At 50.9% G+C, this 26,601-nt stretch overlaps 1 protein-coding gene across 1 annotated transcript; it reads left to right on the top strand.

Annotated features, from left to right (window-relative positions):
- Nucleotides 1–51: 51 nt before the first annotated feature.
- On the top strand, nt 52–26,362 carry KLHL18 (kelch like family member 18). The gene is made up of 10 exons (XM_065627369.1): nt 52–220; nt 13,534–13,664; nt 14,126–14,266; nt 16,120–16,318; nt 17,798–17,958; nt 18,199–18,335; nt 19,285–19,507; nt 21,192–21,296; nt 22,245–22,356; nt 24,199–26,362. The coding sequence occupies exons 1-10, from the start codon at nt 80–82 to the stop codon at nt 24,583–24,585; spliced, it is 1,737 nt and encodes a 578-aa protein (XP_065483441.1). The 5' UTR covers nt 52–79; the 3' UTR covers nt 24,586–26,362.
- Nucleotides 26,363–26,601: the final 239 nt, after the last annotated feature.

The raw sequence follows: 26,601 nt of genomic DNA, 5'->3' as shown, positions 1-26,601 counted from the left end.
GCTGCGAGGGCCGCGCTACGGCGGCCGGGCGGGGACAAGGCGCGGGGGAGGCGAAGCGCGGCGGGGAGCGGCCGGGAAGATGCTGGAGGCGGCGGCGGCCGAGCCGGAGCTGGACCCCGAGGATTTGGTGCATTTCTCGGTGGGCGATTTGCCCAGCCGGGGGTACGGCGTGATGGGCGAGATCCGGCGGCAGGGGAAGCTCTGCGATGTGACCCTCAAGGTGCGGCCCGGCCCGGCCCGGTCCGGGGGGGAGAAATGGGGGGGCCCGGGGACTGAGGGACCCTCCGGGGACTGTGATGGGGACAAGGGGGAGCTGGGGTGTCTGGGGGGGGACAAGGGGGGAGCAGAGGGTCCATTTGGGGGGTGAGGGTGGAGCTGAGGGTCCCCTTGGGTCCTTTTGGTGGGGGGACAAGGAGGGGAGAAGGGGGTCCCTTTGTGGGGGGATAAAAGGGGAGCAGAGAGTCCCTTTGGGGGAGATAATTGGGAGCAGAGGGTCCCTTTGGGGAGGGGGCAGCTGAGGGTCCCCCCAGCCCCTTTGGGGGGGTATAAAGGATGAGGAGAAGGTCCCTTTGGGGGGATTAGGGGGGAGCTGAGGTCCCCCCCAAACTGTTTGGTGGGGAGAAGAAAGCAATTGGGGTCCATTTGGGTCCTTTTGGTGGGGGATAAGTGGGAGTTGAGGGTCCCTTTGTGGGGGTTGGGGGGAGCTGAGGTCCCCTCCAAACTTTTTGCTAGGGAGAAGGAGGTAGGCGGGGTCCCCTCGGGTCCTTTTGGTGGGGGATAAGGAGTTGAGGGTCCCTTTGGTGGGGCTGAGGGGCCCCCAACCCTTTTTGGTAGGGAGAAGGGGGAGCTGAAGTTCCCTTTGGGGGATAAGGGGGGAGCTGAGGGCCCCCCCAACCTTTTTGGTGGGGAGAAGGAGGCAGCTGGGGTCCCTCTGGCTGCTTTTGGTGGGAGGACGAGGAGAGGACCAGAGTGTCCCTTTGCTGGGGGATAATGGGGGGGAGCTGAGGGTCCCTTTGGGGGATATGGGGGGAGCTGAGCCCCCCCCAGCCCCTTCGGTGATGAGAAGGGGGAGCTGCACGTGTCCCCTTCCCATGGCTCCCCCATTGGTGGGGAATCAGGGGGTGTCGGGGCTCCCCAGACCTTTGTGGGGACTCTGCGAGGGGCCCTTGGGGGTGAGGGGGGTGCTGAGCACCCCCAGAACAAGGTGGGGGCTGGGACAGGTTGGTGACACCCGGTCCCCAATGCTCACCCCAGGGACAAGGCGGGAGATGGAGTCTCTTCACCCTTGGAGCCGTCGTGGTTTTTCCAGCAGCCAGAGGGCGATTCACTAAAATATCTTGTTTTGAGAGGAAAAGGGGCACCCTAGACCTGCCTCCCCCGTTTTGGTGGTGATCCCAGCACTGAGTGGTTTGGGAGGTGACACTATGGGCGGGGTTGGTGCCAGTTTATGGAACAACCTCTGCCCCAAACCATGAGAGGAGAGACTTTTTCCCTAGGAAACCTTTATGTTTTTAAGAACATCGCTTCTTTACATCAAATAAATAATCTGTAACCTTGGTAAATCCTCGAGACGGTGTCGCTGGTGCTGCAGGGGGGCTGGAGGGCTCTGAGGTGACCGGGAAATGCTGGAACCCTCCAGCCCAGGAGCTCACGGGAGGAAGGTTGTCGTGGGTGTGACGTGCAGACTCCTGAGGATTAGTTGAGTCATTCCAGAATTAGCCCATGAGTTTAATTAAACGTGAAGGTGTTTCCCAGCCTACTCATGCTGAAAGTTTTCACCTGCCAAAGAAGGAGCCGGGGAGGGTTGTGCCTGTCATGGAGATGCGCGATTGGGGTTCAGCCCGGGGCTGCTTGGTCCTGTAGATCAGCTGTGACTAATGTGCAGGCTAAAATCATAGAATCATGGAATCGTTTTGGTTGGAAAAGCCCCTCAAGATCATCAAGTCCAACCATAACCCACCCCTGGCACTGCCCCATGTCCTGAGAACCTCATCTCCGTCTGTCCAACCCCTCCAGGGATGGTGACTCCAGCACTGCCCTGGGCAGCCTGTTCCAATGCCCCACAGCCCTTTGGGGAAGAAATTGTTCCCCAGATCCAACCTCAACCTCCCCTGGCGCAACTTGAGGCCGTTTCTTTGTGTCCCTGTCTCCCCTCAGCTCCTGTTCTCCAGCTGAACCCCCAGCTCCCTCAGCTGCTCCCATCACACTTGTGCTCCAGCCCCTTCACCGTTCTGGTGCTTTCCAGCCATCTGCTGGTTGGGTCCAACCCCTGGTGGGCCTTGACTTGGTCAGTCCGAGTTTCTACATCTTCCTCCCACGTCACCTATCCAAGTGTCCACCTCTAGTCCGTGTCCCTCTTGTCCTTGAGCTCGTCCCCTCCGACCTCCAGCCACCTCCCTCCATCTCCTGCCTGTCGGGAAGGTCCGTGCTTTGCCTTGGAGAAGACAATCCTTGACAGCCAACCATCTTTCCTGGCCCACACATCTCTCCAGGGCATTATTGCACCAGACTCTTCCAAGAGCTCCTGAAGAGCCCAAATTCTTCTCTCTTGAGGTCTCCAGGGTCCCCCCAGCTCCCTCAGCCGCTCCCATCACACTTGTGCTCCAGCCCCTTCCCCAGCTCCGTTCCCTTCTCTCAACTCGCTCCAGCACCTCAAGGCCTTTCTTGGCATGAGGGGCCCCAAACTGCCCCCAGGATTTGAGGTTTGGCCTCCCCAGTGCCCAGCACAGGGGGAAATTACTTGTTGGGAAGAGCTTTGCCATTTGCTGATCCTCCTTGGCAGAGGTTGGACCTTCCACGATGTGGTATTTGCGACCGTCTGTGCCATAACCTGGGGGAATTCTGCAACAAAACTGGTTTGTGAAGGAGAGTGCCATTTTATTAGGACTAAATGTGATGTTATCGAGGTGGCTTCGTGTTGCAGAAGAAGATTTCCAGGTCCTGCGAGTCCCACATCCCCAAAATCGCGGTGCTGACCCGGCTGCGGGTCCCCGTGCTGCTCCGTGTCGTCTGGAGGGAGAAAATAGTGACGAGGTGTAGAACCCCGGCCTTATCTCAGACAAATAACCAACCGTTGTTCTGCAAAACTCTGCTGAATAAGTTTTCCTATGGATTTACCGTAGCAAAGTGCTTTTTTTAACCTTGTTTGTCTCCCTTTGTGTCTCTTCTATGGGAACACTTGTACGGGCTGGAGGAGCTCGGCTGCTTTACCAGGGCCCTGCGGTGGCCTCGCTTTCTTTTTTCCTTTTATTGTATCAGATTAACCAACCTAATATTAGATTTCATTCCGGGGGGCTGTTTCTATGTGAGGAGGGTGCAGAGCCTTTCATCCCTACAGAGTTTAAAATCTATTAAGCAAAATGTCTCTGTCGCTCTTAAAACGAGTCTTAACTTTCTCCGCTGGCTGGTTGATTCTTTATTACGCTCAAGAAAATCCTAGCAGCGACCGATGCCAACAGTCCCATTTTCCCTCGTACGCACACACAATCCCAAGCGCTTTATTCGTTTGATTCCTCTTGTCGCACTGAGTCGCCGTGTCAAAATATCCCCCGTTTTTATCACTTCTGCCCCCCGACCGCGGATTTCTCAGTCCCGTGGCGACTGAATTAACACCATCCGCTGAATATTTCAGAGATCATTTTCCTTCGCTGGGCTTCGGAGGTGGTTTTTAATCATTTAAACCACCTCGTCTTGCAATGGGCCGCGAGCAGTTAAGTCTAGAGATGGGTTCAAACGTAATGTGCTCAGTGTCTCTGGCCGTGGAGCAGAACCGTGGCCAGATCTCGTTGCTGTGTTGTCGCATTTACTCACCACTGGATTTTTTTTTATTAAATCAGTGAGGTTTGATTTTTTTTAATCGATATTATTTTCTCCCCAGAAGCTGGATATAAAGCATTTTCGTTCAGGCTCTCTTCACATAAGATTTTGGGGTTATTTTCTGTCGGACAGGCGCTACTCTGCTTATGCCCAAGGCTTTTTCCCCAGAGCGTTTCACCCGTAACGTCACCTTCTGTCTAAACGTGTAACTCTGCCGTTGATTTTACTGTATTAATAAAAATCAATTAGCGTTTTGCTAAGCTCTCTGGATGAGAAAAGCTTTGCATTAAAGATTTGGACCCTCATTGCTTTGGTTCCCTGTACGCAATAGCACGGCAGAACCTTTTCCGCTTATTTGACGCTTATTTCACAAATAAATTCTGCAAAGAATTTCAGTTCCCTGAAAAATGCAGATATTTGGCGTATCAGTCTCTGATCTGGAGATCCTAACCTTCTTTTTAATTGCAGAAAAGAAGCTGCTCGGTATTTATGTTCTTCCTGAGCATTGTTTTTGTGAAGACAAATATCCTCTCGAGATGAAAGCTGCTTTAGTCTCTGCTTTAGTCTGAGCTTTAGCCCAAGGAACGGGCGCTCTTGGGGAACACAGCAGCAGCTTCTGGAAGCCTCTGGATTCCATCAAACAGGGAAGCAATGCTCGTCTTGGTTTTTTATTGATAAATTTAAGATTTTTATAGCTCCTGCTCATTGCGATGGGAGAGCCGAGTGCCAGGCTTGTATGTCATCAAACATCTGCCTTGTAAGTCAGTAACTTTTGAATAGACTTATCTCACAATTCAGGCCCTTATTTAAGTCAGAACCTCAACCCTCACAGTCAGTAGCTATTGTCTGTCAACCATTTGCGTGTCACAGAACGTCCTGAGCAGGAAGGGACCCGCGGGATCACGGAGTCCAACTCCCGTCCCTGCACAGGACACCCCACAGGTCACACCGTGTGTCTGAGGACGCTGTCCAGTCTCTTCTTGACCACTGTCAGGTTGGGGCCGGGACACCTCCCTGGGGAGCCTGTTCCAGTGTTCAGCACCTCTGGGTGAAGAACCTTTTCCTTGTGTCCAACTGACCCTCCCTGGCACATCTTCCTGAAATTCCCTCAGGTTCTGTCACTGTCACAGAGAGAAGAGTTTGGTTCCTGCCCCTCCTGCTCCCCTGCTGAAGCTGCAGCCCCATGAGCTCTGCCCTCAGTCTCCTCCAGGCTGAACAAACCCAGGGACTTCAGCCGCTCCTCATCCGCTTCCCCTCCAAACCCTTCACCAACTTCGTAGCCTCTTCTGGACACTATCCCGTAGCTTTATCTCCTTTTTACCCTGCGTCCCCAGCCCTGCACACAGTGGATGCTCCAGGTGAGGCCCGAGCAGAGCAGGACAATCCCCTCCCTGGCCGTGCTGTGCTGGGTGCACCAGGACACGGGGCCGTCTTGGCTCCGGGGACACTGGTGGCTCGTGTTCAACTTGTCATCGACCAGAACCCCCAGATCCCTCCATGGAGCTGCTCTCCAGCCTCTTGTCCCCCAGTCTGTCTGTACAGCCGGGGTTGCCGTGTCCCAGGTGCAAAATCCAGCACTCGCTCTTGTTGAACCTCAGGCGGATGGCGATGGCCCCGTTCTCCAATTTGTCCAGATCCCTCTGCAGCGCCTCTCTGCCCTCCAGAGTGTCCACAGCTCCCCACAATTTTGTGTCATCAGCAAACTTACCGAGTAATCCCTCAAGTCCTGAGCCTAAGTCATTTCTAAAGACATTGAAGAGCGCTGGCCCTAAGGTGGATCCCTGTGGAACCCACCAGTGACTGGCACCTCCAGCCTCCTCAGTCAAAAGAGAGAAGGTTTGTGCCTTTCAAAATCCTCAAAAAGCAAAATTAACGTGAGCTCCTCTTAGCGTTGCTGCTCCTCGTTTGGTTTTTGAACTGCTCCGGTGCCGTATTTCCATGACTAATTAGAAAAGTCTCTTTAAAAAACAAATAACCCGAGCCTGGCAAGTTAAAATATCCCCAAGCTGTGGAGACGTGATATTATTTATTTCGTGTACAATCTGAATTGGGCTGACGGTTGATGGTGGCGTTTCTCCCCTTCTAATCGTGGGGGTTTTTCCGAGTTAAGTCCAAATTCTCCAAATTCGAGCAGATACAGCCCAGGAGGAGCCTCCCTGTGTCCCGCCGGGGCAGATAATTGGAGTTCCAGATAATTGGAGTTCCAGATGATCAGAATTCCAGGCAGCTTCGTGCAGAATTTCATTGGGATCCTCACAAACCCCGGCTGCTCCGCAGCCGTTCAAGCACGTTTGCGAGATCCCGAAGGACGATGCTCGGTGGGAGAGGGAAGATCTGTCTATTTGAGGAGCCAATTTTTAAAAAAAACCAGATAATCTCTTGTGCACATGAGACCTTTAGGTTAAGGATCTGATTTAAATCTCGTCGTACAGCGGTAACAAGCTACTTGGGATGACAATTAGACTCGTTTTTTCACCCAAGATCTCAGCTCATGTAAATGCTGTTCCCCTTATATCAAAGACGAGTATTTTTAGTGCGTTATGAAGACATTAAACCTGAAGCGTTAGCAGAAACCACACATTTAAGACGCGTAGATGAGGTTCTTGGGAACGTGGTTTAGTAACAGCGTTGGGTTAACAGTTGGACTCAATCTTAAAGGTCTTTTCCAACCAAAACGATTCTGTGATTCCGTTCTGTGATCAGCAGGACTCCAATTAGCCTAGACCGGGAGATCTGACTTAATGGGATCAGTCTTTTGGGTTTGAACATGCCGAGTTGGCTCAAAACTCTTCCGCATCTCATCCGGCCGCTGTTTTGGGTGGGAAGAGGCTGAATTTTGATACAAGATCTCCTAAACTTTCCTGTTCCGTCATCTTCTGCCTGGCTTAATTTCTCCTACGGCCTCTCTGTGACTTGAATGTCAGGAAAAATGCCTTTTTTTTTTTTTTGAGATCTTCGTGGTGCAAAACTCCAGCGACTTCTCGGCTGCGCAGCGTCGCGCCGGCGTGAAGACAATCGGTCCTTTATTCCACCTACAGCGTTTTTCTGCACAGAAAGCGTCATTGTGCCCTGGAACTTCGAACGTTTTCGCGAACGTGGGAGTGTAAAGGAGAGCAGGAGTTTTATTATCGGTCTAGAGAAGGCGTTGGAGGAGAATTCTGTGGTGTTTGTGGTCAGGCCACTTTGCAAGCAGAAGTTTCATTCTTGTTTCTGGTAAACAGCATCTTTTGCCTTAAAAGAAAAATGAGATATTGTAAAATAACTCATCCTTGAGTAAAGGTGGAAATCTTCTGAAAATAAGCTGTTTAACTCGGACTACAAAAAGGGCGATAGTCCCGCCTGAAGGATTTAAACCTCTTCCCAGCGAGGTTGATGATGTGGAGATTCTGGGTTTATTTCTCTTTTTTGCTGCTTATATACATGGAGTATTAAGAACTAATTCCAGCCTGGTGATGGGGATACGATTCAATTTGTGGCGATTTCATTTGCGCCTGGAGACAGACCCGAAGCCTGGGCTCAAAAGGAGAAACGCGCTGATTCGCAGTTCGCTCCGATCTAAAACAAAAAGGCAAAGCGTTCGTTTGACATAATTCTTGCACACGGATGGAGAGGGCGGCCCGTTCTGAAGGCTGCGCCGGCCAAATTCCACTTGAAAATCAAAACTGGAACCGAGCAGACCTGGCTGCGCTTAGTGAGGACAAAAATGGGGTTTTTCTCAACCAGAAAAGGCTTTTTCTAGATTTTTTTTTTTTAATGTTCTGACGGTACTTGGCGGCTTTTGAGCACAGGGCAGGGTGGAATGATGTGGAGAAGTTCATGAGCTCATTTTGCTTTTGCGTTACATGAGCGGAGGTGACTCCAGCGGGATATTTATTTGGTCAGAAAAAGGAAGATCATTTGGCTCTGGAGACAGGGAGCGCTTTTGGAATGGGGAGATGCTCAGGTGAGCCGAGGGGACACGTGCTGTGTGCTCATCCTTGGAAATATTTCTCACCTTCTACAGGAAAACTTGTATTTTCTGTTGCCGGCAGCAAGAAATTTAGTTGTTCCTCCGGGACTTGCCATTAGATGTTGATAGTATGAACATAATAACGGCTTCTAGACCAGAGATCCTGATTTATAAATCTCCCTGAGGGCCCTCGATCGCTACAGGAGTTTAAAAAACAAACAAAACCCACAAGGAATCGGGGTTTTTTTGTTGTCTGGTACCAGGACATCATGTTCAGCTGGTGGTGATGGCTCTTGGCTGATGCAGCTCCGTGGATCTCGCTGATGTCCCATCCTTCCCCTGCTACGATGGCAGAAAATTATTCCTTTTTTATTATTATTTTACAGCTTATTTCCTTTTTATTTCCCTGAACGGGAAGCAGTTGGGAACTCTGTGGCCAAGGTTTCTCTCCTCAGGTAACCAAAACCAACTCTGCTCAGTTCAAACCCTCCCTTGGCCACACAGGGTCGTCCCCAGCGCCGTTAATTTGTTAAACGGGGTTAATTTGTTAAATGGGGGTGAAACCCTCCCCTTAACGAAGGGAACAATCGTGTCCCTCGGAAACCAAAGGCTGGTGCTGCCCAGAGAGCAGGTATCTCATCCCTGAGAAGATACAGCCCTCGTTAACCCGTCGGGAATCTCGCTAAACTACCATAAATTACAGCTTTTGCAATAACGAAGGCGTATTATTTATAACGAGGTAGGGCGAGATTGCAGCCACGCAACCCTAAAACCGGAGTGCGGCGGAAAAGCTTTGAAGTCTGGAGCAGCGCTAAAATCTGTTGGGTTTGGACTTGGAGCGGAAAGAGTTTCTTGTGGTTTTGATCCCTTTCTGCTTTTCATAGGGAGAAACGCAGGGAGCGGAGCTGCGGTTTGATATATGAGTCCATCGGAGGGGCAAGGTCAAAATATTGCAGTTATTTTTATTACAATTGCAATCACATTTCACAGTAGTCAGCCGTCCCTTGAAATTCTTAAGAACACTGAGCGGTGTAAAACACGGAGTAATTTGAGATGCAGTCAGAGCAATTAAGGCAGTTAAAGAGAGTAAACCTGATGTTTAGTGTTCTCTGGTTTTCTCTGGATGCTGTTTCTGGTAAAAGAAAAATCTGTAATACCTGTGGCTCTTCAAAAATTATTAGATTGAAATGTAAGTATCTGGTCATGTATCAGAGGTTGCTGGAGTCTTGTTTGGTGTTTTTTTTCCATCTTTTTATTGTGGGTGCCGGTGGTTCTGTGCTCTGCACCCTCCAGACACAGCAACTGTGGATTTTTATTCCCTTTTCTGGATACTCTGAAGTGATTCTCCTTATTTGTGTATGTTGTTTAACGAAGAGGGTTCTGCAATGTTTTCCACTTAGAAAAAGAAAGGGTGGTTGCCTCTCTTTAAAGTCTGCACTCATCCTTACAGGCAGGAATAAAACAAAGTATGGGGTGGAATTTCTGAGGAGTCGATATCCCAAGGAACGGTGACTTTCCCCGCTACAAAATGAAACTGCAGTGTAGCAGATCACCGGATTCCGCTTTTGATAGAATGGTAGATTTTAGCCATCCAGCATTAGCAAATCATTCCCTACAGTAATTCCCTTGAAAAGAAAAATAAGATTCACTGGCTTCAAAAGGCTTTTGCAGGGAGCAGGAGGGAGAGATCTAGAGCTGCAGCGTCGAGTTCCTCGGAGGAAAAAGGGCAGAGAATATTTGTCTGGTTCGGCGGTGACGTTACCGGGGGCTGCGAACGTGCCACTGTAATAACTTCAATTACAAGGTTAACTTTATTATAACTAGAGAATCGCTGTATGCATTCGAAGCAGGCACATCGTTTTGATAGGTGCCTATTGAATCTCAATACCACTTTTGATTTTTAAAAAAGGCAAAATGACCTTACAAGAGCTGCGTTTTTCGGCAAATTGCGCTCGGGTGGAAACAAAATGTGTTTTTCCTTGCGCGCTCAACCCCGTTCTGCACTGCCCGGATGGGAACGCTCATCTTGTCGTAGAGATGTATTAAACCAAAGTGAGCATCGTGGTTGGACTGACTTCCTTCCAGGAGCCGTGGCTTTCCAAATTTTCCATATATAAAGCCTCGTTCTTTCACCTCATTTCAAGCCAGAGAAATATTGAAAGCAAAACCAGTGTTTTCCTGGTTTTGGGGACGTTTGAGACACACGAGACGGGGTTTTCTTGCAGAAGCTGGGTGCTCCAGGCCAGCTCCTGGTGGTGACTCCCAGCACCGCCCTTTGGTTGAAAACATTTTCAGAAAAAATATGTATATTTTGAAGAAGAAATGCAGCTCACGTGAAAGAAAATGGGATTTTTAATCAGACTTTTGCCCTTGTCCAGGGAACAAACCCCTCTTGTGCTGCAGGCTCATCTGTGGGCAAAGATCTGTCCTTGAGCAGTGGCGTCGGTCCCCCAGCTCCAAGTGATGCTGGTGACACTCGGACCTTGCTCTGCACCTGGTGGTGAGGGGAGTAAATTATCCCAAATTTTCAACCTCAGCCTCCCCTGGCGCAACTTGAGGCCGTTTCCTCTCGTCCTGTCTCTTGTTCCTTGGGAGAAGAGACCGACGCCGTCTGTTCTACAACCCCCTCAGAAGCTTCCCCACTGTTTTTTCCTCGTCAGGCTGGGTCAGGAACAGCTTCATCCCCAGGTAGGAACGTGTCGGGAAGCGCCAGAGCTGCCCAAGGGGTTCCTGAGCCCCAGGGCTGGAACGTGGACAAGCTGAGCAGCGAGTTACTCATCGCGGTCAACCAGGTTACGGCTGGTCATACGTAAACGTTTCCCCAGCGAGGAGTCCTGAACAAAGAGCTTCGGCACCCAAACCTCCTTATTATTTCCTTCTCTTAACCTCTTAACCTCTTAACAGGGAACTGCTGGAGAGAGTCCAGTGCAGGGCCACAAAGATGATGAAGGGAGTGGAGCATCTCCCTTATGAGGAAAGGCTGAGGGAGCTGGGTCTCTTTAGCTTGGAGAAGAGGAGACTGAGGGGTGACCTCATTAATGTTTATAAATATATAAAGGGTGGGTGTCACGAGGATGGAGCCAGGCTCTTCTCGGTGACAACCAACAGTAAGACAAGGGGTAATGGGTTCAAGCTGGAACACAAGAGGTTCCACTTAAATGTGAGAAGAAACTTCTTCTCAGTGAGGGTGACAGAACACTGGAACAGGCTGCCCAGGGGGGTTGTGGATTCTCCTTCTCTGGAGACATTCAAAACCCGCCTGGACGCCTTCCTGTGTAACCTCACCTAGGGGTTCCTGCTCTGGCAGGGGGATTGGACTGGATGATCTTTCGAGGTCCCTTCCAATCCCTAACATTCTGTGATTCTGTGATTCTGTGATTCTTGTGCTTCTCTCGTGAGCGGCGCCTCAGACTCTCGCTCGCACGGAGAGACAAACAGAAGCGAAGTCATTCCCGCCAGAGGAGATTTAGATTGGATATTAAGAAAAAATTCTTCCCAGAAAGGGCTGTGGGGCATTGGAACAGGCTGCCCAGGGCAGTGGTGGAATCACCGTCCCTGGAGGGGTTTAAAAGGCGTTTAAACGAGGTTCTTAGGGACATGGGTTAGTGCCGGAGTCAGGTTAAGGTTGGGCTCAATAATCCCGAGGGTCTCTTCCAACCAAAGTGATTCGGTGATTCTGTGTGCGCACACGAGCTCGGTTTGGCAGCTGCGATGTGGAAAGGAAAACCCCGCAGCTGCGGACACGGCGAGGGTTTGTCAGTTTTAATCGCTTCCTTCCTCTTATGGCCTTTATTTCTAAGTATTTTTATGCGGTCCGTGTTCACCAGGGTTTGCACTCGCTTACAAGGGGCTGTGTAACGTCTGAGGAACCTCGCTCTGCTAATGTTTGTTAATTAAACAGGACTTGAGCTCAGTCCCCTCTGTGACTGTGGGTGAGTCCAGCCAGTCTCGCCTCCTTTTGCGGGATTCCTCCTCGTCCTTTTGCAGAGGTCGCTCATCCCTCTGCACCCACGCGAGAACGCTGATGATGATTTGGGGTGTCAAGGGAGCACTTGCTGCTGTAGCACCGATAGAGCCGTTGTCTCAACTCTCGTGCTTGTCCTTCAGCTCAGGGCTGAAAATGGCGGCCCCAGGGGCACCAAGGTCGCCTCAGAACACAAAATGGCGGCCCCAGGGGCACCAAGGTCGCCTCAGGGCTCAAAATGGCGGCCCCAGGGGCACCAGGGTCGCCTCAGAACACAAAATGGCGGCCAGAGGGATGGCGGGATTACCTCACGCCAAGAAAGGCCTTGAGGTGCTGGAGCGAGTTGAGAGAAGGGAACGGAGCTGGGGAAGGGGCTGGAGCACAAGTGTGACGGGAGCGACTGAGGGAGCTGGGGGTTCAGCTGGAGAACAGGAGCTGAGAGGACACAGGGACACAAAGAAACGGCCTCAAGTTGCGCCAGGGGAGGTTGAGGTTGGATGTGGGGAACAATTTCTTCCCCAAAGGGCTGTGGGGCATTGGAACAGGCTGCCCAGGGCAGTGCTGGAGTCACCATCCCTGGAGGGGTTGGACAGACGGACATGAGGTTCTCAGGACAGGGGGCAGTGCCAGGGCTGGGGGAACGGGTGGACTTGATGATCTTGAGGGGCTTTTCCAACCAAAATGATTCTGTGATATGGAAGGTAAAGCACAAGATCAATTAGTGACAGAGTTTGCAGAGAACAGAGCAGCAGGGTATTTGCTGGTGCTTGTAGCACAGCTCTCAAGTCTTGGAGCCTTTGAGATGTTTTACACATGGTTTTGGGTCAGTAGAAGAGATCAATATTGGGCTTTACCCATCTAAGTCACCATACAAATGTATATGTGAGGTTTTTTTCCATGACCTGTAACAGTCTGTACCGTTTTCCTTGCTACTTTTGCTCTGGGCGTTGGGAACTCTGACCCCACGCTAAATGTTTTTACAAACTCTTGTAACAGCATTTATGGGGGTTGACTATGCTTTTGTTTAAAAAGTAAAAAAAATCCTGCTTGCTTATGCATCTTGCATAGTACCCCATTCTTTTTTAAAATTTTTTAAAATTTTAATACATCAGGAATTTTGCTTTCCAAATTCCCAGCAAGTTGTATTTACTGGGTGTGAGAGCTCTGGACCTAGAGGGAGAGTCAAGGCACTGCTGGGAACCGTGAAAACCCCACGTGCAAGCGATATTTTTGTTAATAAGCTGCCTAGACATGAAAAGGGTGATAAAGCTTTTTGCAGAGGAGAAGAGAACGGCTTCTCGGACGACCTGGAGAGTACAAGACCTGCTGTGCCAGCTCTTTTGGCTCAGCAAAACGAAGCTCAAATGGGAAAATCTTGCTTAAGTGGGGGAAAAAGGGCAGTTTTGCATAAGTGTAGCCTGGTGTGAGTCAGGTTAGGCTGGAAGTTAGGGGAAAAAAAGCTCTGAACCAACAGAGAGGAGTAATCAGTGCAAAGACCTGTGTAATTTGGAAGAGAATTAAATATTGTGTAACGTCTGCAGGAGCGAGACGTGGAGTCGGAGATGGAAGAAGCCTGTGTGCAGTTGAACACCAAGGATTTGTGTGAACACGTGGCCGTTCTCGGGGAGAAATCTGGAGATTCTTGGATTCCAAAGTTGGAATTTAAGAGCCAGGCTGCTGTTTGCAAATGGAAATTGTCCAACTTCCAGCTTCGGTTACTGCTGGCGGAATCATCCGGACCCTGCGGTTGACAGTGGATGGTTCTGATCTTCCCTTTCCCCTTTTCTCTCTTTTTTTTTTTTAGGTAGGGGACCATAAATTCAGCGCTCACCGGATCGTGCTGGCGGCTTCTATCCCCTACTTCCACGCCATGTTCACCAACGACATGATGGAGTGCAAGCAGGACGAGATCGTCATGCAGGGGATGGATCCCAGGTGACGTCCGTGAGGGCTCCGCGGGCCTTGACGTGGGGCACACGAGGCTTGCAAGCCTGTGTGAACAGTGCTATAGAAGGAGTTTTGTAGAATTAAAGAACAGTTTGGGTCGAAGGGACCGTAAAGCTTGTCTAGTCCAAGCGCTGCCACGAGCAGGGACATCTGCACCAGCTCAGGTTGCTCAGAGCCCCGTCCAGCCTGGCCTGGGATGTCTCCAGGGATGGTTCAGCCACCACCTCTCTGGCCAACCTGGGCCAGGCTCTCACCACCCTCAACGTCAAAAATTTCCTCATATCTAGACTGAATCTCCCTCCTTTAGTTTAAAACCATCACCCCTTGTCCTATCACAATGGGCCCCACTAAAAAGTCCATCCCCAACTTTCTCCTTGGCCCCTTTTGCTTGTAGTGTCGCACGCGAGGTTAATTTTTAATAACTTCTGCCTTTTTTCCCCGCCGTTTAGTGCACTTGAGGCTCTGATCAACTTTGCCTACAACGGGCACCTGGCCATCGACCAGCAGAACGTGCAGTCGCTGCTGATGGGGGCGAGTTTCCTGCAGCTGCAGAACATCAAAGACGCTTGCTGCACGTTCCTCCGAGAGAGGTAAAGGGGCATTTTTCGGCTGCTCCCCGACCCCAGTGAGGTTTTAATCATCTGAGAATCTCAGGAGTACGTGGGTGATCTGCGTCCTCCCGAGATGCACCGTTCTCCTTGCCTGTAAAATAACTTCTCTGCTTTATCAGATGCTGAAGTCGGGGCACAGTATAAAGGAATTCCCAGCCATGGGAATTAATCCCTGGAGAAAAACAGAGGGAATATTTCCCTTTTTTCAGAGTTCTTTAGCTCGCTACCCATCACAGAGGTGCGCGACTGCCTCTGCCTCCTCATAATTTTAATAATTACCTTTTCCGCTGTTGAGCGTGTCAGAGGGGAGGAGCAAAGGGTTTCAAGGAGCTGCGGCGGCACCTTAAATCGATCCCAGGTTTTTCAGTTCCCCGGCCGGCGTTTGGCCGCAGGACCGTTCCAGCAGCACGATCTGGACCCCGAGGGGCCGGGCTGTTCTTTGGAAACGCACCACACGCGTCCTCGCGTCCTGCCAGGGGCTCTGACGTGTTTCGTTTCCCCAGCCCGACTTCCCCGCAGCTGTTCAGTGTATTCCGTGGCATGACATTAAACACACCCGCCAGATAAATGGAACATCTCAGCCGGTTATTTTTCTTTACTTCTAAATAGAAGTATCCTATAAACACGGGTTGGGGAGAAAAATGCTTTTCCTCCGTGTTGAAGATGCCTCAGTTTTGCCTCCTGAGTTTCTTCAATTTGTTTAAGTTGTGTAAGATTACAGAGTATTAATTTTTCTTGCGAAAAATGTTTTACTTGAGGTGCTGGATGCGACACCCAGCTGGAAAGAGATGGGTTGTGTGGATTTTTGGAGTGCCTGCTGGCTTTAGGCAGTTATATCTCTATCTAAATTAAGCGAGGTGATTTAGTTTGTCAGGTTGAGCTGCCACAGTTCTCCTAAATCTACCAGGAGCCAACTGGGTGTCCTAAGTTACAAATGGGTGGATTCTGACCATCTTGAAGGGCTGGAGCACACACACTGAGCTCTCATTCTTCAAGGGAATTAAGATTTGGGATCTTTTAGTTTAGTATCGGATGATTAGTGTCAGAAAACAACACAACTGTTGGCTCTTGTTGCCAAGAAGAGATTCTTGTTTGGATGGGAGTGTCCAGGACAAATCCCTGTTTCTGCAGAGCCCGTGACTGTAAATAAATATCGTCTTCTCCAACTTCTTCACGCCACCGAGCAGCTTTTTGCAGCGGCTGTTTGGCTGGAGAGAGGCTCAAATCCGCAGCAGAACTTCTCACCATCAGACCTCCAGTCGCAAAAAAAGCATCTTTGGTGATAAAGCCTCCTTAATTTTGGGGAAACGGCTTGATGAGGCTGAAAGAGATGCTGTTCTGTAGTATTTGGGAACGATGCAAGATGAAAAACAGAGGCTGATGGTTGGTATTTGTGCGATGTGCTTGAATCCAGCTTTGTCCAGTGGTGGAGTTAAAAAAGGTGCTCAATGCACAGTCCAGGAGGCTGAGGGGAGACAGAACCCGAGGAAACGGCCTCAAGTTGCGCCAGGGGAGATTGAGGTTGGATCTGGGGAACAATTTCTTCCCCAAAGGGCTGTGGGGCATTGGAACAGGCTGCCAGGGCAGTGCTGGAGTCACCATCCCTGGAGGGGTTGGACAGACGGAGATGAGGTTCTCAGGACATGGGGCAGTGCCAGGGCTGGGGGAACGCTTGGACTCCATGATCCTGAGGGGCTTTTCCAACCAAAACATTTCTCTGATTCTATGTATCCTCTGGCGCTTGCATGTCTTCACTGAACCTGTTCATAATTCTTTCTATCCTTCTATTAATCTGCCATCGCTTCTCCTCTCCTTTTCCCCGGTTTCCCCAGGCTTCACCCCAAGAACTGTCTGGGCGTGCGGCAGTTTGCAGAGACCATGATGTGCGCGGTGCTCTATGACGCTGCCAACAGCTTCATCCACCAGCACTTCGTGGAGGTCTCCATGTCTGAGGAGTTCCTGGCGCTGCCTTTCGACGACGTCCTGGAGCTCGTTTCTCGGGACGAGCTCAACGTGAAGTCTGAGGAGCAGGTGTGTACCTGCTGTAGGTCTCAACCGAGGAGTTTTTTCCCTGTTCCTGGTGTGAATGAAGCTGAGAAGATGTCCTGGCATGGTGGGAACACTCGGAGGTGCTGGATAAAGCTACCCTGACTCCCCGAGTGCCACTTCTGTGCTGCCAACGTTACCTTGCTCTGAGAAATGCCTGTTTCTCAGACCGTAGATTTTGCAAAACGTTGTTTCGAGGTATTTTCGTTCATCGTTGACAAGAAGTGGAACCTTTTGGGTCCTGAGGACCTTCAGCTGTTCCCATTACTGTCAATAAGTTGCTGGTCCTGGAGAAGACAGGTTGAGGGTTTGGGCAGTAGCCCCTTCTTCATGGAGCTCGTGTTCTGGTCCAGAGGGGCGCTCCTGAAGTGCAAAAAAATCACCGTGAGTGCTGCAGTGTTTTATAATGAATGTTCCAATGAATTTGCCATCAAGAGGTTCCTCTAGACTGGTTTGTTCCTAGAAAAATAGAAGAGAAAGCAGAGCAGAACAACTTAAAGTTGTTTCTCAACAGTTTGAAGAATCTCTTAGGAGTGGGCTGACAGTCTGCAGGGGAGATAGAATCTGTCCTCGAGCCAGGAAATCTGTCCTGCGCTTTCTGAGCAGGTAGTAAGGAGGCAACAAACGAAAAGCAGACCTACAGCTATCTCCGGGTAGAGTACAAGAGTGCTTCGTTAATCACAGATCAATCAGGCCGCCTGAAATGTCCCTGGAACGGGCAGGGAGGGGAACCTGCTGCGTACTCCAGCCACGTTGCTGGATCAGACCAGAAATTTGGCTCTTGCTGTTTTTTCCAAGTGGAGCAGGTGGGAGTTCAGAGAATCTCTCTCATCAAAACCGTTTTCACAGAGCAGCACCGTTGGTCTCTTCTCCCGAGTAGCAAGTGACGGGACGAGAGGAAACGGCCCCAATTGGCACCAGGGGAGGTTGAGGTTGGATCTGGGGAACAATTTCTTCCCCAAAGGGCTGTGGGGCATTGGAACAGGCTGCCCAGGGCAGTGGTGGAGTCCCCATCCCTGGAGGGGTTGGACAGACGGAGATGTTCTCAGGACATGGGGCAGTGCCAGGGCTGGGGAACGGTTGGACTTGATGATCTTGGGGGTGTTTTCCAACTGAAATGATACTGCGATTCCCTAGTTTGCTGATTTCTGACAGTACATAAACAAGGTTTTGCATCCTGTCCCACCTCCTCTTAACAAAACTCTCCTCCCAGCTCCCTCACCATGAACATTCGTACCAAACATCCCGTCCCACGGGACAACAGATCAGTGTTATCGCAACAGAGCAATGCCAAAGCCACCCGAGAGCCCTCTGGTGCTATGCAGAGCATCCCCATTCTGTCCTGAAACCATGGCATCCGAGATCAGAGGAACATCATCGTCAATACGTGGTTTCTTTTTCCATTGAACAGCTGGCAGCAGGCGGAACTTGCAAAAAAAAACCCCAAACCTCTTTCTCCCACAGGTGTTTGAAGCTGCGTTAGCCTGGATACGGTTTGACCGAAACCAGAGGGAGTCATTCCTACCTGAGCTCCTGTCCAAAATCCGCCTCCCCCTTTGTCGCCCTCAGTTTCTCACCGACCGCGTGCAACAGGACGACCTCATCCGCTGCTGCCACAAATGCCGGTGAGGCTTGATGTGGGGTTAGAAAACCACCCAGGGGACGGCAGAGGTGCCAGGAATGTTGTTTAGCGGTTTTGGAGACTGAAATCCTCTCTGTGGACAGAACACCTCATGTAGCAAAAAAAAAAAAACCAAAGCACCCTCCCCAATTTTAACCCAAGTTGCCTTCTAGAAGCGTTGGCCACAGTTGGGGGAACATCAGTTGCTCACCCGAGCTCTTCAACTCTTTGGCTTTGGTTTCAGGGATCTCGTTGACGAAGCAAAAGATTATCACCTGATGCCGGAGCGCCGGCCGCACCTCCCGGCGTTCAAGACCCGTCCTCGGTGCTGCACGTCAATCGCGGGACTGATTTACGCTGTCGGAGGGCTGAACTCAGCAGGTACCTTGCATGCCCGCTCCCCGCGCTGCGGTTTGCTGGGCAGGACGATGGGATCGGGAACTTTCCCTCTTGCGAAGCGTTGGGCATTTTTTCAGCAGTGCTCGGACCCTCCCACTGAAGCGCTCGAGGTGTCTGCGCCCGTAGTTTAACATCTTCCAGCTAAAAGCTGTCTGGATCAGTTTTATGTAGGGCAGTTATTATTTTGCGTCTCAAAAATCAGCCTTTGGAGGATGGTAGCCTTGAATGTAGCAACGAGCAGAGCGGGGAGGTATCTGGGAGATGTCGTTGGGGTTGCGGGATCACATGTGCGGACGCAACATGCTGGTGTCAACCGTAGCGTAAAAAAGGGACAGAAAACGCTTATGGAATTGTTTTCTGGAACCTGGAACAAGCTGGTGAAGCTGGGATTTGGGTCTGAACGGGCCTCGCGCCCCGTCACCCCACACACGGCGGATTTATCCTGGGGACACCCGCAGAGGTGACATCGCAGGGCTCTGCTGCCCCTGTGAGGTGACAAGGACTTGTCAGGTACAGAGAGTGGGGGACATTTGAAACGCTCTGCAATCATTTTGCTTTGTGGAGGGTGATTTATGTGATTTTTTTTTTTTTTCCAAGGAGGGTCTTTATGGGTGAGTAGAACTGTAGCTGGGAAACGTGAATTGATTTCTACGTAGGAGCAGGGAGGCTGGAACAGGACACGTGCGATCCCAGAATGGAACGTGCGAGATCCCAAAATGGGACACGTGAGATCCCAGAATAAGATCTGTGAGATCTTGGCGGTCTTCCCAGAGAAAAACTTGCAAAACCCCCACATCAACCCCATTTTTCGGGGTCAGAGCCGCGACCGCTCATCCCTCGCGCATCCCCTCTTCGAGCCAGCTCGCTAAAACCGAGTGGTTTCTTGATCGGGTCTCCCCTCTTTTAATTTGAGTAGCAAATTTTTACGCAGGCGACTCGCTGAACGTGGTGGAAGTGTTCGACCCCATCGCCAACCGCTGGGAGAAGTGCCAGCCCATGGCGACGGCGCGCAGCCGCGTCGGGGTGGCCGTGCTCAACGGGCTGCTCTACGCCATCGGCGGCTACGACGGGCAGCTGAGGCTCAGCACCGTGGAGGTTTATAACCCCGAGACGGATTCCTGGTCCAAAGTGGAAAGTATGAACAGCAAGCGAAGGTACGTACGGCTCGCTTGGTGGGGAAAGGGGATTTTTTTTTTTTTTGAGCAGGAGGGGAAGGAAAAAAGGGAGTCGTAGGAAAGCTGGGGGTGGTGGTGGATGCTGAACGAGAAATTCATGCGTGGGGAATCTAAGAATCGCTTCGTAGGATCATTTTGGTTGGAAAAGACGCTCGAGATCATCACAAAAGGAGCAGCGGAGCGGGGTGGGGTTTGCGTGGCCACGTTTGAGGCGCTGCTGGTAAAAGGGGAAAACTCAGCAGCTCGGCAAAGTGATGTCCGCGCATCACAGCGTTAATTTACAAGGAAAACCGTTAAGACCCCGGTAATTAAAAAGCAACTGAGCTGTGTGGGCTGTAAGGTAGAGAGATCTCTCGCTTTTGGTGGCGACGAGGAGTGAAATCGAAGTCAACAAGAGCGATAAGGTTCTGGTGAGGTCTGCGGAGGTTTGCACTGGAGCCCTGGACGCGGTCAGAGCCGCTTTTCTCCAGATTGTGATACTGAGGGGCGTAGGAAACTCCCTGCGTAGAAAACTCCTGCGCTGCCAGGAGTCAAATAAACCTGTTTTACCATCTCTGACCAGCGCTGGGAACTTCTTTTCCTACCAGAAAACATGAAAGAATCACAATTGGGAAGGAGAGGAGTATTTTTATCACCCAGGGAGAGGAGTTTGCAGCTGAGCAGAAAGTGTTTGTGCTCCCAACCAGCCCAGAGGCCACTTGGTGGTTGGGTTCGGGTTATTTTGGGTTATTTTGGAAACCCATCTATTAAATGGCGCGGTTGTCCCATCCTCCCCACCACAACGCGGCAGCCGCTTCCCTCTTTAAACATCTTCCTGCCATCCAGGGTTTCTGCTGCGGTTTTTCTTCACCCCTGCGCCTGGTCGCCACGAGTTGTTAAATTGTTGGCTTTTCTGCAAGTTTTTCCGTGCTTTTTTGCCATAGCGGTTTGTCTGGTTTGGGTTTTTTGTGGTCTGAGATGCTGATCGCTCGGGGAGAACACACCACGAGCGGCTGAGTACATGAAAACCTGGCCACAAGGCTCTGATTTATAGTGGAAAAGCTCATTCTTTTCCGTAGCAACGAGCTTTTCCCGGCGTCGGATGCTCTTGCGCAGAGGAAAATGTCCATTATTGTACAAACTGCTTGGCCCTGGCTGTAGCGCTGGGGTTTTTTTATCGTGTCGCTGAGTTTTGATGACATTTTCAAGGTGGGATCCCGTCTCTTGTCCCAGTCGCCCCATTCGATAAACCCTGTGAGCCAAAGATGTGATTTACAGGTGTAATGATGTTATTAAGCATCTTGGTTTAACGAGTTTTACATTTGTCAGCGACTCGTGCGTCTCCTGAGGCTGCGCAGCCACAACCAACCAGCAGCACCGGGGAGGATCTTCGAGCCACAATTTCTGGGATTTTTGACCCAAGATCTGGGTTTTGATCTTGATTTTCATCCCTTTGCTCAGGAAAACAGGGGGTGCTGGTGCCAAAAGCATCTTTCCTGACCCGTGAGGCCAAACGCTCCCATGGGATTGAGCGGCTGAGCGGCCTGGGGGTGAAGGCAGAGGAAGGGGAGGAGGTTTTGGGGGGATGAAGGAGGTTTTTGGGGGCGATGGAGGCAGATTTACCACGTTCTAGACGCTCTGGCAGCACCAAAACCACCTCATGCCGTCCCACTCTTGGTTGCAGCGCGATGGGGACGGTGGTGCTGGACGGGCAGATCTACGTGTGCGGCGGGTATGATGGAAACTCATCCCTCAACTCCGTGGAGTCTTATTCTCCAGAAACGAACAAGTAAGAGCTCGTCGTGCCCTAAAATTTATCCGTTTGTTTGCTGCGAGGGCGGCGCCGTGGATAAAAAACCACAGTAAATGAGGCAAAAATAACCTTTATACCCTGAGAGCAGAGCGGCATTGCTCCTCGTCAGCGTTTACCTGGGTGCGAGCGAACAAAACGCATCATTTTGTTAAAATAAACGCGAAGGTGGAAAGTTCTTCCTGCAAAGAAAATTTTCACTCATCTCGACTGTTCAATTAGAGAACATACGTGATTAAGTGAATTTTAATTTAAGCTTGCCACTGCACAGGAGGAGTTCTGGCTCCTGGGTTTCTTACCTGACAAAATTCCACTTTGCTTTATTTGTCTTTAAGTATTTCGCATAGTACAATTCTGACAATATATTATCTTAAAATTGTGGTTATATGCAGGATTTGTTCCCTGGTTTTGACTTTTTTTTTTTCCCCCTTTTTTTAAACATGGGAGGCAAACTTACTTTAAGCTACGTGATTAATTTATACAGAAGGAATACAATTTATTATTAAAAAATGACAGAATCAGTCATTCTTAGTTCAAATATTTTATTGCCAGCTACGTGTTTTAATGTTGTGGGGGTTTTTTCCATACATATTTTAGGATCCTAATCTTAAACCAAACAAACCCAAAAAGTCTTTCCAGGGCTACTTTAGTATCTTTGCAAATATTAAAGCAGAAGAAGAGCTCAAAGCGACAGCAAATTGAATTATTTGGGGAAAATGTTCGTTTTGGCAGCATTCGCTTTACGGTTGGACTTGATCTCCAAGGTCTTTTCCAACCGGAATGATTCAATGAAAACCACAGTTTGGATAAATTAAGTGCTGAAAGGAGAGTTACTGGAACCCAGTGCTAGAAAATCGGATTTAATCGAAATAATCTGTGGGCTGTGAGTGTCCTGTGACCCTCCCTACCCCCTTCTTTCCCAAAAAGGTGGACGGTGGTGACCCCCATGAGCTCCAACCGCAGCGCCGCCGGTGTCACCGTCTTCGAGGGCCGGATCTACGTGTCGGGAGGGCACGACGGGCTCCAGATCTTCAACAGCGTGAGTTCCTGCAGGGAACCCCAAATTCTGTCATTTCCAGGGCTTTTCTTCTCGCTCAGGACGAAATTTGCTCGCCGGGTCCCCGCTTGTCTTGTCCCCCAGCGCCAAAAGGATCGGGCGTTTTATCCTTTCCCCGCTTCATCTCATTTTAAATCATTTTATCGTTGCATCCTTGTGCCTTTGAGCTCTGAATTATCCCACATCTCAGGCTTTTCCTTCTGCTTTTTGTGGCTTCGCTTTCCAAACCGAATTATCACAAAACGAACTTCACAGCAGGGGGAGTCGGTGGCACGAGGACGTTCATCCTCTTCCACCCGCTCTGCGCTTCAGTTTTCTTAAAGAAAAACCTGACGTGGAACAGAAAAAAATTGTTTATCCTTAGAAACTGGCGAGCTGTGTCCAAATTGGATCTGTTACTAATGCGCTTCTCTCAAAAACTGGTAATAAAAGGTTTGTTGGGAGCAGGAATAACTATTTCTGCCTCGCTCAGCAGCTCAGGGCCGGGCTGTTGTCTGCAGCTTAGAGATCCCCAGGGCCAAGAATTACAAATCTTGTCCGAGCTCATCCTTGAGCGGGACAAGTTTGAGCAGAGCCGGAGCCCTTGCAGAAAGGATCCGTCCAATGGTCTTTCTAGAAACAGAACGGTTAAAAAGTGGTGGGTGGTTGGGTTTTTTCACCCTGAGGTGCAGGATAACCCTTCTGCTAATATCCAAGGAGGAGATGTCTGAGGAAATCTGCTGCCTGGAGAGAGCGGGGAGTCACCCCGAGGGTTTGGGGAGATTTAGGGGGTCGTTAAGGACACTTGGACGTGGGTCAGGCAGAGCTTGGGCCGGTTCTGCTGCAGGATCTTGGGAGGAAAATGAAAACCTTGAAATCGAGACATGATTGAACTTTTAATTGAAGGGGGCTCGATCCTTTTGGTGCTGAGGCTCAGGTACGTGTTTAAAGCACCAAGCAGAAGCTGATGGAAGGGGAGAGAGGCAGAAGGAGCATCAGCAGAGCCGCGTTTGCTGTGGTCTCTGCCCATTCACCAGCTCACCAGTGAGTTACTGGGCAAGATCAGAGGGAGCGGGTGAGACGCAGTGGTTGGTGAGATCCAGGGTGTTAGAAAAGCCTAATAACCATGTGAAATATAGAATTGTTTTGGTTGGAAAGGACCTTTTAAGGTCATCGAGTCCAAGCATTCCCCCAGCCCTGGCACTGCCCCCTGTCCTGAGAACCTCATCTCCGTCTGTCCAACCCCTCCAGGGATGGTGGCTCCACCGCTGCCCTGGGCAGCCTGTTCCAATGCCCCACAGCCCTTTGGGGAAGAAATTGTTCCAAGATCCAACCTCAACCTCCCCTGGCGCAACTTGAGGCCGTTTCTTTGTGTCCCTGTCTGCCCTCAGCTCCTGTTCTCCAGCTGAACCCCCAGCTCCCTCAGCCGCTCCCATCACACTTGTGCTCCAGCCCCTTCCCCAGCTCCGTTCCCTTCTCTCAACTCGCTCCAGCACCTCAAGGCCTTTCTTGGCATGAGGTGATCCCACCACCCCTGGGGCCGCCATTTTGTGTTCTGAGGTGATCCTGGTGCCCCTGAGGCCGCCATTTTGTGTTCTGAGGTGATCCTGGTGCCCCTGGGGCCGCCATTTTGTGTTCTGAGGTGATTGCGGTGCCGCCATTTTGAGCCCTGAGGTGAGGGCCCCAAAACCACCCCGAGGATTTGAGGTTTGGTCTCCCCAGCGCCCAGGACAGAGGACGGTCACTGCCCTGGATCCTCATTGTATGAAACCAAGAAACAAACCCCAGTTTCCCTGACACGCAGCCACGTGTTGACCCCATCCGCGTTCTCTCTCTTGGTTGCAGGTGGAATATTACAACCACCACACGGCCACCTGGCACCCGGTCACCAACATGCTCAACAAGCGCTGCCGCCACGGCGCCGCCTCGCTGGGCAGCAAGATGTTCGTGTGCGGGGGCTACGACGGCTCCGGCTTCCTCAGCATCGCCGAGGTTTACAGCTCCATGGCGGACCAGTGGTACCTGATCGTCCCCATGAACACCCGGCGGAGCCGCGTGTCCCTCGTGGCGAACTGCGGGCGTCTCTACGCCGTGGGGGGTTACGACGGACAATCCAACCTCAGCTCGGTGGAAATGTACGACCCGGAGACAAACCGCTGGACGTTCATGGCGCCCATGGTGTGTCACGAGGGAGGGGTCGGCGTGGGCTGCGTCCCCCTCCTGACCATCTGAGGGAGCGGTTTTATTTTGAGGGGGGGCTCCGTCTTTTCATCGACAAGCCGGGGTGAGGTTCGGAGAGCGTTTCGCGCTGCGATATCCGCAAAGGTGCGTTTCCAGGTGCTCAAGTCTCGCTCACAAATACGCCAAAACTTGACAAAACGATCCCCACCCTTGGCTTGTTGGGTCGAAGCTCCTGAGAGATCAAATATGTCGAAATACGGAACGAACAAGGACCTGCCCGTCTCCCTCCACCACCCGGATCCTTCCTCTGGCCGTTGGTTTTTCCAAACCCCGCGGTTTTCTCACGTTGGGAAGTGCCGTTGTGGGCTGGGGGAGGGAGAACGGGCTTAATTGCGACACAAAAACAGCCACTTTAATGACTTGAAATATATATTTGCACCTTGTCAGCAAGGAAGTGACCCCGATACCCCGAGGGTTTGGTCAGGGATGGTGTTTGGGTGTGATGGCAGCTTCTCAAAACGGGAAAAACACAACCCTGGCGTCGATTCCCAGGCTGCGTCTGCGTTTTAAGGTGCTTCTTACACAAGATATCGCCGGCGTCTCAGAGCAGAGCTCTGCTTTCCGCTGCCCCGCGGGGAAAACTTCTCCACGGGAGCCGCACGATGGAGAAATTAGGAAGAAGAAAACGGGGTCGGTTAAACCAGCGGATTGTTTAAACCATCGGATCGTTTCGGCAAGTTGGGAGGAGAAGGGGCAAACGCAAACGACACTGCGCAACAGCCTTAGGATTTCAAAACGGGAAATCGGCCGAGGTGTTAATCAGAAAGATGTCCCTTAAATTAAATGAAATACTGGTGTATTTTTAAATACACTGGATGTCACCCTAGACCCCCCCACACCTGTTCTCCCTGACCCCCGGGTTTTTCGGGGATATCACGTTGGGTGTATATGTGGATGTCGATATCTTCAGGTACTGTGTATATTTTAGGTCTGTATAACGAGCGTATCTGGCTATAAATGTGATTTATCCGTATATATCTATTTTTTTCCATGTATATCCGCTGCCACATTCACCACAGGGCGATTCATTCGGGGTTTCCGTGCTGCTAAGACTTTAAAAAGGAAAAGACAAAAAGCCAAAAAACAATCCACGAATTTTGAATCAAACTTAGGTTGTTGCTTTGGGCTGCAAATTGCAGAAATAACGGAGCTGGAGCTGCGGTGGCGTCTCCACAGAAGGACCAGCCTCGCCGGGAAGGACTACGACACATTTTTCCATCTTTCTGCCCAATTTCCCCGAGAGGTTTTGTCGCTTGTGCTCCCGCAGCCTTGGACCTACCGCTTCTCTCCCACCCCGGGGCATCTTCCCTGCTCCAGGACGTGTCACCGGGATGGTCCCCCTGGGCAGAGGTGGCTTTACTGTCCCACCCGCCGTCCCCAGTGTCTCCCACCCACCCCCAGCCAGGGTTTTGCGTCCGTAAAAACACAAAATATTGGATCAAACACAAGAGTTGCGGCTCTTGGTTCGGCCCCAGACCTACAGAAAAATACAGAATTTTGGGGAAAGAAGCCCTGGTCACGCAGGGAGTGTAAATTCCTGGGAGAGCGCAATCCGCTCGGCACAATCCTTGGTTAACGCCCTGGCCTCGAAATCAAGGAAAACCTAAAAATTTTGCAAAAATGCATTGACACAGCACATTTCTGCATCCACAAACCCATCGCGCTCACCCCGGCTGCACCGCTTCTCCCCCCTGCACCCACCAGCCCCCCAAAAAGGGCACTTTTGGTGTCGCTTCACCCTTTTTCTATTAAAACCAAGAGAAATTCATCCCCCGGCTGGCTGCTGTGGCGTCTTTGGGCGAGGTGGGGAGGGGTTTTTTGGCACGGGGGCGCGATCGCTGTCTGGGGTGTTTGGATGAGACTGAGCTCTGAGCCGAGCCAGAGCGATTTCAAAATAAAATTAAAAATTTAAAAAAAAATAAATAATGGAAAGAAAGAGGGATTGGGGAGGGGGCTTCTGCTTTTTCTCTCTGGGAATTGGGACAGGAGAGGCGGCTGGACGGATCC

Source organism: Caloenas nicobarica, chromosome 2 (genome assembly GCF_036013445.1).
Source record: "Caloenas nicobarica isolate bCalNic1 chromosome 2, bCalNic1.hap1, whole genome shotgun sequence".
In the NCBI taxonomy this organism is placed as follows: domain Eukaryota; kingdom Metazoa; phylum Chordata; class Aves; order Columbiformes; family Columbidae; genus Caloenas; species Caloenas nicobarica.
The sequence above is the reverse complement of the archived record's forward strand: the minus strand, read 5'-3'. Positions and strand labels throughout refer to the sequence as shown.